Source organism: Argiope bruennichi, chromosome X2 (assembly GCF_947563725.1).
Source record: "Argiope bruennichi chromosome X2, qqArgBrue1.1, whole genome shotgun sequence".
NCBI lineage: Eukaryota > Metazoa > Arthropoda > Arachnida > Araneae > Araneidae > Argiope > Argiope bruennichi.
In genome coordinates, this window is record NC_079163.1 from 69,160,195 (window position 1) to 69,172,551 (window position 12,357).

The window sequence follows — 12,357 nt, forward strand, 5'->3', positions numbered from 1 at the left end:
ACATTAACAAAAGTTATTAAACTGTAACACATCATATTTTTATCATTAATGGTAACAATTTGAACCATTAATGATAAAAATATCACGACATATACATCAAGATGAATAAAAAGAATTTCTACTAGTAATTATATACAGAAAATACTACTTAAAGTAAATAATATCACTATTTTAAATAACAGAGATGAAAATATAATAAGAATTTACTAACAGTTACTGAATAATGGAGATATTACAATAAATCTTTCCTATAAAATAATATTATTATGCTATATATAATGATATTTTAAACTCTGGTTTCAATTCTAATTAATTTCCAAGATTTTATCTTAATTTAGCCCATAGTAACTTTATTCTAAAATATTCTCTTATTTCGTGATCCAATTCCACTTTCTCTATTTAATTAATTCAAGAGAAGCTTTATAAAATTGCTGAATCGGCTAAACGCCGACACTTTCACACGCCCGGCGTAAAGGGGTAGAAAACTGTCCAGTAAGCACATTCCTTTAAAAAATGATCACACTGTTTCCCTTACTTGTCCTTTGCGTCATAAATCCCCATCAGAATCTCTTTAATACATTAGAACTAAGAAGAAATATTTTCCCTATCAAAATCTCAGGTTATATAAGACGAGGGATAATTTATTTCTCTCTTCTTCCCCACTTCTGCTTTTGCGCCGCACTGTGGCGAACGTGCTTTGTCCGCGTCTCTGCTTGTAAATAATTATGCTTTCTTGGAATGGATATTAAAATTAATTTTAAAACGTAAAAAAAGTCTTCATCTATATCTTCGAAACTGCGTTCTGCTTAACATAAAATAATGCTTATATTATATATGTGTGTGTGTGTGTAATGATATTTTAAACTTTAATGTCTATTTAATTAATTTCCAAGATTTTATGTTAATTTAGCCCATTATTCTAAAATATTTTATTTCTTGATCCAATTCCACTGTCTCTACTTAATTAATTCAAGAGAAGCCATGTAAAATTGCTGAATCGGCTAAACGCCGACACATTCACACGCTCAGCGCGAAGGGGTAAAAAATGTCCAGTAAGCACATTCTTTTTAAAAGATCCCTGTGTTTCCTTTACATGTGATTGACACGCGTCAGAAATCCCTATCAGAATCTTAGTAATATATTAGCACTGTAAAATAATATTTTCCCTATCCATATCCCAAGTTATATAAGACGAGGGATAATTTATTTCTCTCTTCTTCCCCATTTCAGCTTTTATGCTGTTCTTTGGCGTACGTTGCCTTGTCCGCGCCTTCTTGTAAATAATCATGCCTGCCACACGGAATAAAATGAAACGAAATTAAAACTAAAAAGTATCTTCATTCTCTTCAAACTGCATTCTGCTTCACATAAAATAATGTTACATATATCCTCATCTGAAATAACACTTTTTACAGAGTCATTTTAAATCTTTTTAAGAAGCAGCTTCATTTGAAGCTACAACAAATTAAAATGATAATTTATGTTATATTGGAGATAAGTGTTGCTAAAAAAATGTTATGATGTCCCATAATTAATCACAATAGATTTTTTTTAAATCTAAAATAATTCTTTTAGAAAACAACTTTTATGAAAATTACTTTGAGAAATTAAAAGAGCTATTTAAAAGCAATTAAATGACATCTTTACAAATAAATTATTCCAGCAAGTTTACTTTTACTACTAACAATATAGAGAAATAAAAAATATAGATAATAATGAAAATAAGCTAATATGTTTCAATGGAAAATTATGAACTGTGATTAAAAGTGCCATGAATATTAATAGGGTGGCCAGCATTTCTTCTGTTTGATTTTCCCTATTATTTAAAGGTTTTATAAAAAAATTTCCCTGGCTGTTTTGGAAAATCTTCAGAACGGTTGTTTTATTTTTTTCTTCTCTTGTGTATTGCATAGTACATTCTTAATAGCATGCAAAAAATAGTGTTAACCATTTTTTTGTAAGAAAGATAATTTACTTTCTTACAAAATTCAATGAAGAAAAAAATTTAATGTTTAAAAAACCACAACAACAACAACAAAAAAAAATCACTTTCAACATTAGGTTTCAGTTAAGCATAACTTTTGCAAACATATTAATCAATGTATACAATATACTAGAAGATGCATGCATGTCCAGATGAGCTTTTCTCAAAACTGATTATCCAAATTTATTCATGAATGATATAATGCAAAATAAAAAGCATGTTGGCAGAATACTTAAAAATGAAACAATCTATTTCTTTTAAGTGTAATCTTCTCTATTTTACAAATGCCCAAATCAAGTTTAAATAATAAAATCATATGAAAACAGAAAAGTTATCATTTACTAACTATCATTACTAACACAAAATAAAAAAAACAGGTACTAGAAAATATTGGCAATAGTATGAACTTTAAAACTAAATGGAGGTGTTATTGCATCAAAATAAAAGGAATTATACAGTGACAGGAAACATTAACTTTTAGCTAGCCAAACATAGTAAAAAATCATCTGCACATGAGCAGAATTATAAGCCAATTCATATTATACAAAGAAAAGTGGAAAATTTGATTCAAATCACTAAATTTTCGTTATTGTATGTTGCATCAGCATTTAGTATCAATAAAATATTATAAATAAAACTTCTCTAATTACCTAAAGAACAAATTATTTCAATTCTTAAAATTAGTATGGAACAAGGCAAATTCACTCGTGTGGAGAAAAACAGTTGTAAGAAAAGAATTTTAACGAAACATGAAAGACCTAAATTTTAATATTTACAAAAAGTTCTGAAAGATCATGCTTACATTATCGTTTGCGTTTTTTACAAGAAATTGTTGAGATACTTAGATTAAATTGTGTACACAGCACTGTATAAAAGAAATATTTCTATTAAAATGTGTATGTGTGTGTGAGAGAGATTTTTATTTCATGTGTTTAGTATTATTTTAATCTCAGAAGCGTTTTAATTACTGTAGGGAGTTTTTTTTAGAGATACTCAGAGTAAAAATAGATAACATCGGCAATTGCGTTCGTACGATATTTTCTGGATTCCATAATTGAACAAATGATTAGTATTATTTCCCAGAACTCAGAAAAGTAAAGCATTAACAAACAAAGAAAAATGCTTAAAGAAAATAATAAAAGTTCGCCAAATAATGGAAAAATAAATTAATTCTAGCATCTAACATTTATTTACAATAAATTAGTCCTAGATTATAATGCTAGACAATATTTTACATGTAATTTAAAATAACTTTGGATATTATTAACACCAAATTCACACTATTGCAATTCGTAGTATGATGGATTCGACAAAAGAAGAAATTCGGTCTGGATCGGTCTTCCGAAACTTACATATATACCCTTGAACATAGGTTACCCAGTCATGAGTAGCATTTCTTACCGATATATTAAATATAACGTAATATCATAAAATTATTGAAAAATAGACATTGCAAAGAATTTTAAGTAGTTAAAACAAATGTTATAAAACATTATTCAAAATTATTTAAGACATTTATCACTGACTAAACTTAAAAGTGAAATAATTTTTTTAAAAACTGCATAATACGATTTCTCTGATCAAATATACGAACACTATTTGTTAAACATTTACAATTTCGTTTCATTAATAAGCAAATACTTTTACATATTCGTGCTGGAACAGGCTACTGTTTTTTACCCCCTAACAATACTAAAAATTCATTCACTATCCGCACTGCTGTGACCAAAGATTCGAGAGAAGGATATTTTCAGCGTATTTTGTAGTTTTTCATTATACAACAGTAATTTACACCTAATTTCCATAGCTGTTGGAGGGTAAGCACATTGGCCAAATTTGATAGAAATCCGGTCCCACGAAAATTTAAATGTATATATCCCGCCGGCAAGCGTGAGCGCGGAAACGTCTATAGTCTCCATTTCTGATTACAGTACATAACTGATTGCCAACAATGTTTCCTTCTACTAACGGAAAATGATCAGCTAATTGTCAACTACTATAAAAATTATCAAAATTAAAAAAAAATAATCCAGTTTTAGAATAAATTTCCTTGCTTTTTCTCGATCGCTTGGAATTCTCTAACCATTCCCGGTTTTCCCGGTCCACTGACCACCCTGTTTAAATAATGTCTATATAATTAACGCTGTAAGAGAAAAGAATGCACAAGAATACATGACAAAAACTTAAAACAAAAGAATGACGGAAGATTTTAATGACAAACTCAACCTCACTAGCGATGCAGATGTCACTTCGAAACATGCGAGTAATCATAGATGTCATTTGATTTTATATCACATGAAATGACCCCATTGGAGTTGACCTCTGTTTCGTTTGCGGAAAATTGGGATTATCGGGGAAAATTCGAGAAAAAATTCTTCATATAACAAATTCAGCACAATATGGACTTCAGGAATTCTATGAAGAATTATGGTAAGAATTAGCAGCGATTTGTATGGTACGGTGAAAGGTACAAAAACAAGTTAAGGGAGTTAACTTGAACTGGAGTGAATTCACGGTTACTATGACTACAAGTGCTAAAAGTATCCTACTGGATTAAAAGTGATGAATTTGGTTTTACTGTTGTCTAGTCCATTTAAAGCGTGTTAGTGTTCACTGCACTGACATTGTATTTGTTACCATACCGATGCCTGTCATTGCTAAATTGTGTCAAAGTGTGTTTCGTGTGAGCGAATTAATTCTTCCATTATTTCCATAGTCACGAATCAATCTAATGTCCCAAGGAAAGGGAAAAGAAAACATCTCCACAGATATTGCAACAAATATAACATGCTGCTAATGCACTTGCACTAGAGCTATGCTAAGTAAAAACTCATGTCGCCACTTCACAGAATAATGTGATGTTCATGCAACACTCGCAATATAGCATCGTCAAGCCAGTTGTTTTTTATGTCAAAAGAAAATAACTGATTTGTTTCTACTTAAGGCCCTGTATTCATTCTTAAATATCAATTCAAATGTTCCTTTTAAGTTAGGAATAAAAATCAACTTTATTTCTGATTAACTTTCTATTTCATTCTTTTAATAAATTTTTTTTCCAAGAACTAAAAAGATGCGTCGATTATCTAAAGCTTCGGATTCGGTTTGCCGAGGTTTCACAGTATTTGTGCTCTGTGACTAAAATATACTGGGATAATATCGAATTCATTAGATGTGGATTCTATCTTTTTAAGTAAAAACAACAACAAATATATATATATATATATATATATATATATATATATATATATATATATATATATATATATATATATTATAAATTATTGATGGAAACTAAAACTTCTTAAGAAATTTCCTCGATATAATTTATTGTCCTAGATAATAGCCCGTTTCAAGCATAACCGTAAGCTATCTGAATCTAATATCTGAATTTTTAATTGTAGTCAATTGTAGTTTTAGTTGTATGGCAAAAGCTAACATTTATAATATTGAATTCGTTTTTACATCCTGAAGGATACAATAATTGTCTTCAAACTATATAAGCAATAAACAAAAAATCATCACCATTTCATAAATCAATCAAAACTAGATTTTTAAAAAATGAAATTATGAGTTTATACATACCTCAGATCTTTCTTAGGTTTAATTGTTTCTGAAATTTCACTAGTTGAAGATTCATTTGCAGGACTTTGTTGAGGTGCTAATACTTTCATCATCTCTTCTAGATGATGCAAAGTTGTTTGGAGTTTTGAGAGTTTTAGGTCTGCATCCCTCAAAGTGTGCACTGTTCTGTATAGACAGATTTTCATACAATAAATAAAAAAATACTATCAAATGAAAGCATATCTAACAGAAACAATGATGGAATTTCTCAAAAGCATTAATAATTCATTATAAAAGGCAGAAAGTGAGAAGAAAACTCTATATCAAAAGTTCCAATATATATATACACACAAGAAGAGAGCTAAACATTATACTTTTACTTAGCTTACCTATAGAACCAATAACACCAACATGAATACGCTAATTACTATGCTGGATGACAGCATCCAAATTCTGCATGATAAATTGAATTTACTGGAATGAAAATGTTCTTTTATATAATTGTTTGTTCTTTTTTTTTTTTTTTTTTTACACTTTGGGAGTACTTGCCTGAGACAAACTTTACTCATTGTTCAGTTTTAAAAACATTAAATAGCAAATCTATACTTGAACAAAGTATACTAATAAAGCAAAATTACTACAGTAATCACTTAAAGGGAAAATGTGCATTGCTATTTTTTTAAATATGCAAAATATTTTCACTTTGGTATGGCAGTCACTGTGCTGCAGAAAATTTAACACTACTAAGCAGAAGTACAAATTTTAAATGTCTTCGTTTGAAAAACAAAACTGTTTTTCAAACCTTTACTCAGAACTTTCTAATGTTCAGAATGAAGGGAAAAAAAAAAGAAAAACCCATATTGGCAGAAAATATAATTAAATAGACTGAAAAATTCAATGTCCGAATGTCTGTGAAAAAGTAGTACATAAATAAACGAAGCATGCGAAACATGACTAAATATAATAAATAAGTCCTTTCAATTTATTTAAATTAAGAACTATAATGCATAAATAAGACTATGTATAAATTGTATACTTTCACCCTCAAATTTTGCGACATACAATGCATTACATTATTTGAAAAGCACAACAAGCGAGGAAAAACAATTAACTTTTTAACTATGTAATGATAGTTCGGGTTGATCATGTGCATTTGATTTATTAAAAGGCTAAACCAGGATTACGTGAAATCTAAAATATAATACAGTTTAAAAAAAGTACAGACTTCAAACCGAAATTTTTTAAAGGAAAGTTAACAAGATCAAATTATTTCTTTTGAAAATGAAATTTGATCAACTATATCAAACACAAACAATATTTATCTTTAATAGAAAAGAATTGCTATCTGATGAATGTATGCAACAATGTAACAACAACTGCTTTTAAAGCCTTAAAAATAATATATAAATTATAGTGTAAATACGTAATAAATATACATAATAAAATGTATATATGTAAAACATATTTCTGAAGCTGTTTCGTGGCCGAAAAGAGAGATAATTTTGAAACCGCTTTATTCCAAACCAGGTGGCATAATTTATCTACAAGAAGCGATGACGAACTGACGGTTGTTCACAAGCGATACAAGAGCAGAAGAGAGCGAAATATTTATCACCAGTGATTAAAACGGAAAAGTTCCACCAGCGGAAACAACCCTAAAGCAGGTAGCAAACAATTTGCAGGTTAAAAAAAAGCCTTAGATATAACTTTTCTATATAGTCAAACTCTATGGAAATGCACAAACAAGTTTTCTAGTGACATTAAACCATGTTGTCTACAAATGTAGGTTCATTCATAAATTATGGATTCAATTTCAAATTAATTAAGAACTCTTCCTTTACAATCAAAAACCAAAAATAGGACAAAAGAAACATTTTAAAAAACTTACCGCTTTTTTAACTTTGACTGCACACATTGAGAACTTCTAGAAGATGCCAAAGGGAAATTTCCACAGTCATCAATTTTAGCAGCATCAGAAGGAGCTATAAATTTTTTGTTGCTTTTTATACACAAAACATATATGATAAAGAATGTGTTGCATTTAATTGAGGCAAAGATATCAAAATTGATGAATTATTTATAAAACTGCATTTGAGAAATATAAACATATAAACCTGGAAGCATAAGCACATGGCAACGGATTTAAACAAGATAATTTGTTGCAAATATTCTTAACACATATTCAAAAATTTTTCGAAATAGCATTAAAATAATTGATAGTAAAGCAGAATTAATTTTAAAATTTTAGGTAAAAGAAGAGGTTTCCTGGTGACAAAAATTGTGGAAATTGCCATAAAAATAAACCTAACCAGAAGAATGTTTTTATACACAGAAAAGAATCAAATTCTCAACTAAAAAAAATGATCATGCTATTGGTTTTTGGAATAAAACTCAACTCTTTAATTATTTACAAATGAGTCACGTATATCAGCCCAATTTGGTAACTATAACTGTTTTTTATTTACAAAATGTTATTCTATTTTGTGGAAATTATTACATTAGTGGTAAAAAGTAAACAACACTCAGGAAGTGGAGGAAAATTATTAACTTAAAATCAAAGAAACTCGCAGATTATGGGGTAGAATCAAAGACAAAGGTGCAAAGATATTCAAAGAACACATTCATCACATAATTCAATGATGGTAACACAAAATTGGTGGGAAAAAAACCTTGAATAGTGGAGGTTTGTCAATATAGCATGTGATTACCTCCATTGATAACAACAGCATTGATACATACAAGAATAAGATAATATATGATGGTTTGAAGTAAATGCACTCATGAATACAAAAAACATGTCCTTAGGTCATGCAGGTACCAAGGAGGTCAATGAAAGTAATATCCTTTATAACATATTTAGAACTAAACTGAATAATCATGATGGCTATTACACACAAAGCAGAGATGCAGATTCTAAGTAGTGTTTGACAATATGAACCAAGGCTTTATCCTCCATAAAAATAATCGTAAATCTTTGCTGCCAAAAATATGTGATTATACTGTGCAAAGATGTTGCCTTTATATCACACTGCAGTTACAATACTAGGAGTAGATACAGAAAAGAGCAGCTGCCAACAGCAATATTGCCCCATGCCATCAAACCACCACCACCCATGTATGGGTGAAATTCTTAAATGCTGCTGATAAGATTCAATACCAAGATTCAGAGTCCCGCAGTTGAAGTGATGTTGAGACTAATTTAAAAAGCCTCTTATAAGATGGGCTTTTATTAGAATGCAAGTCATAAAATTCCCTCCACTCAGCTGATTTACATATATACGTCTGTATTGCAAGGTTAGAAGCAAGAATACCAGTCACTGAATTATGGCTTCTTGCTGGTAGAAAAAAAATGGGATATCCTGAGATGTGGCTCTTGGATTTCTACTTACTGCTTTTTTTTATTCTATTTCTTCACTTTGATACTAGGTGTGAAAGTATGTAATGGAATAATTAAGGTTTATGGAGGAGACCATTTCTGTCATTGGCTTCCTCCAAGACATCCTATGATATTAAAACATCAGGCATCGTTTTTTATAACTTGGATATTTCAATATTTTCTCTGAGAAAATATGAATCCATCACCAATAAGCCATTAATTTACATTCAATACATTTCTGTTAAGCTTATGTGCCAAATTATCATTTAAATTTTAAACAAACATATGTGATGTTGTTTAAATAGGTTAAACTAAATAGGTTATCTATAGAGTTCTAATAGATAACCTATTTAGAACTCTATGAATATACAGGTTAAACTTCGTGAAGATTGTACTAATCATTCTGATTTGGGAGATGTTCCATCAGCTGAAACACTGAGACGCTAAAGCTCTGAAAAAGTGAGACAAAGCAAGCATCGCAGCGAAACTCGAAAATGAATAAAATCTCTAGCATTTGAATAAAAAAGGTCCATTTTATACTTGATAGCAGACTTAGCATGATCCAAGATGCACAGCACAAGGAGGCATATTCAGATTCGCTATTGGAGGGCAATGTTTAAAGCGTTTTTGGTGCTTCGGAAATATTTAATTAATCTCTCCGCACCATTTTCAATGCAATTAATTTACAAAAAAACACCAGTTAAATTTAAAATAAAAATAACCTATATTATATTAATAATTAAATATGTTTAAGCTATTATATAAAATGAGCGTTAGCTAAACGCAAAATAAAGAGCAGAAAACTCCGTGACGCTCTCGGTAAAGATGACCAAAGATACTGAAAAAACAATAAAACTTCAGATCCAGAGTAAAAGTCGGTCATTTCCAAGAATTCTGAAACTTCCAAACAATAACCTTTGAATTGAGCTCATTTGCCAATAAAAAGGGATAAGAATAAGAAAAGAAGACACGGGTGTTCTCTTTTCAGCATAGCGTCCCGCTGCGGAACACAATCGATGAAGTGTTCCAAAATAACATTGAAATTAGGGTTTGACGGTTTTCAAACCCGGTTTTAAAAAATCGGTTTTTTAAAGTAAATTTGTCACATTCGAAAACCGGTTTATAAGTTAAGAAAACCGGTTTTAAGAATTCATATTATTATGTAAAAATTAATTTTGAACTTATTTGATTTGCTATTCATTCTATCCAACGGGCAGCAAACACATTTTTTCAACGTTGCAAGTTGCGTTGGCCAGTGCTTGTGCACTGCACAGTTGCGCCTCGAATTCTTCAATTTATGTTTTTCATGAACATCCCTTTTCACTTTTTTTTCCAGGTAAAACAAAAGTTTGATGAAGTTCATCTTTCTTCTCGTCGGATGTTTTGTCTATCGGTATGAAGTCGGTGCTAATAGAAACGTCAGCAATTTGACTGGCTCGCTTCGATTGGGTTAGTTTAGTTATATTAACGTCCGGTTTGAAGCAACACTAGGGCTATTTTGGGACGGACCTCGTATTTTTGAACCGCGGTCAGATGACGAGGACGACATCTGAGCTGGCACCCCCCTCTCCACACCACACCTCACCAGCGGGAGGACGTTTGGTCAGGACGGATTTAACGTGCAACAGACCCCCTTACACGACGGTTCTTCGGTGGAATTGGGTCTCGAACCTGAAACCCTCGGGTTCCGAAGCCGAGACCTTACCACCAGGCCACCGCTGCCCCTGGCTCGTTTCGAAGAACCCGTGAAAGAAATAAATAATTCCCCGTTTTCTGCTTCTTGATCACAGTATTTAATGATATCATAAAATTTTCTTCGTACCACTCCTGAAAGCTTTTATACACCACTTGAACTAGCCATATCAATACGAAATATTCAGTTAAAATAAAATGCTGTCAGAAATGACATAACACTCACATACATCTGAAAAAAAAAATAGAACTAAAAAAGTATCTGATGCGAGAAATCCAAGGTCAAATGTGCTCATCGTTCCGCGTCTCACCCCTTAATGAAATTGAATTGTCGAAATGCGGTCTCAGAATCCTATCCGTCTCGAGTCACGACAGGTTTGCTTAATATTGTGAAGGAAATATTGTGTTGCTTAATATTGTGAAAAACTGGAAACAAAAATATAAAGTTGTTATATTTGCTAAAAATAGTGTAAGTATTAAGTATGTTTAATTTTTATGTTTAAATTTTCTATTTTACATTTTAAAATTTAATTTTATTATATAAATTTCTTTTATCAAAAATTAGTGTAAAATAAGAAGTTCTGGCTTCTGTTTAATGGAATTATAAATAAAACACAGGGTGTTAAAATATTCCATATTTTCTTTCGCAACGATTAAAAATTGTTAAAAGTGTAGATTAAAAAGTGTTTTTTTTTTTTTTTCAAAATTCCTAGAAAATGTGTAGAATAGATTATTTTAAATTGCATTAATATTAATAGTTAAAATAATAAAATTGTAAAATAACGTCAAAAATATTTATTCAATAACTTTAATTTCATTTTTAGATAAAAATGAGTAAGTCGGAAGTTTGGAATAGTTTCAAAAAGTTCGGGATAGACAAGGCAATCTGAAATCATTGTAATAAAATGTTGAGCTGCAAAGGATAATCTACGAACAATCTACATAATCATTTGAAAGCAATTCATAAAATAATTGTCGGAAATAATTTAATTGTTTAGTTTCTTGAAAACCCTGGAGAAAAACTTACAAATCCAAAGACACTGAAAGCTGAATTTTCATTATTTGAACAAACGAATAAAAGAACAAAAAACTTAGATTTGTAATTTGATGCCAAACTCAGTAACTAGTGAACGAGTATTTTCAATTTCAGGCAATATTGTGTCCAAAATAAGAACCAGACGTAGCCACCGTTCAGTGGATATTTTTTGTTTTTTAAAATCCTATTTTCTTAGGAGAAATTAAAATTAGTGAAAATAATATTTGAAATTTTTCTTTGAGTTTTCGTTATTTTGTGTAAGTAATATGTATATGTAATCTTTAATTTTGTTTTTTATATTTTGACCTTGATATTGATTTCGTTTTTTGTTATTTTATATAAATTAAAATAAAATTTAAAAAATAGAATAGGGAAAAATATTTTATTTTTCCCTATTCAATTTTTTTTGACAAAAATTCGAAAACCGGGTTTTTTTGGAAATATCGAATTCGAAAATCGGTTTTTCAAAAAGTCGGTTTTTGTATAAACCCTAATTGAAATTATTTTTCCAACAATTTATTTTTTACAAAAAAAGTTAACAAAATGTTTTGGAAAAAAAAAATGTTTTTATAAAACGTGGTATAGCTAAAAATTATATATAGCTGAAAATTATGGTTCAGCTTGATTTAAATTGTCATTTACTATTAAAAAAAGGTTTAAAATGAATCTTAAACCTAATTTTTTCCATTTCTATTTGAAATTAACGAT

The 12,357-nt window shown here is 29.8% G+C and overlaps 1 protein-coding gene across 3 annotated transcripts in view; it reads right to left on the bottom strand.

Annotated features, from left to right (window-relative positions):
- LOC129961078 (uncharacterized) overlaps positions 1-12,357 on the bottom strand; it is a 148,102-nt gene that overhangs the window by 63,645 nt on the left and 72,100 nt on the right. For all 3 annotated transcript variants that reach the window (XM_056074888.1, XM_056074889.1, XM_056074887.1), the window contains exons 10-11: positions 7,434-7,527; positions 5,567-5,731 (exon numbers count right to left, since the gene is read on the bottom strand). In XM_056074888.1, the coding sequence (XP_055930863.1) occupies positions 5,567-5,731; positions 7,434-7,527 (259 nt within the window). The remainder of the gene's footprint in view (positions 1-5,566; positions 5,732-7,433; positions 7,528-12,357) is intronic.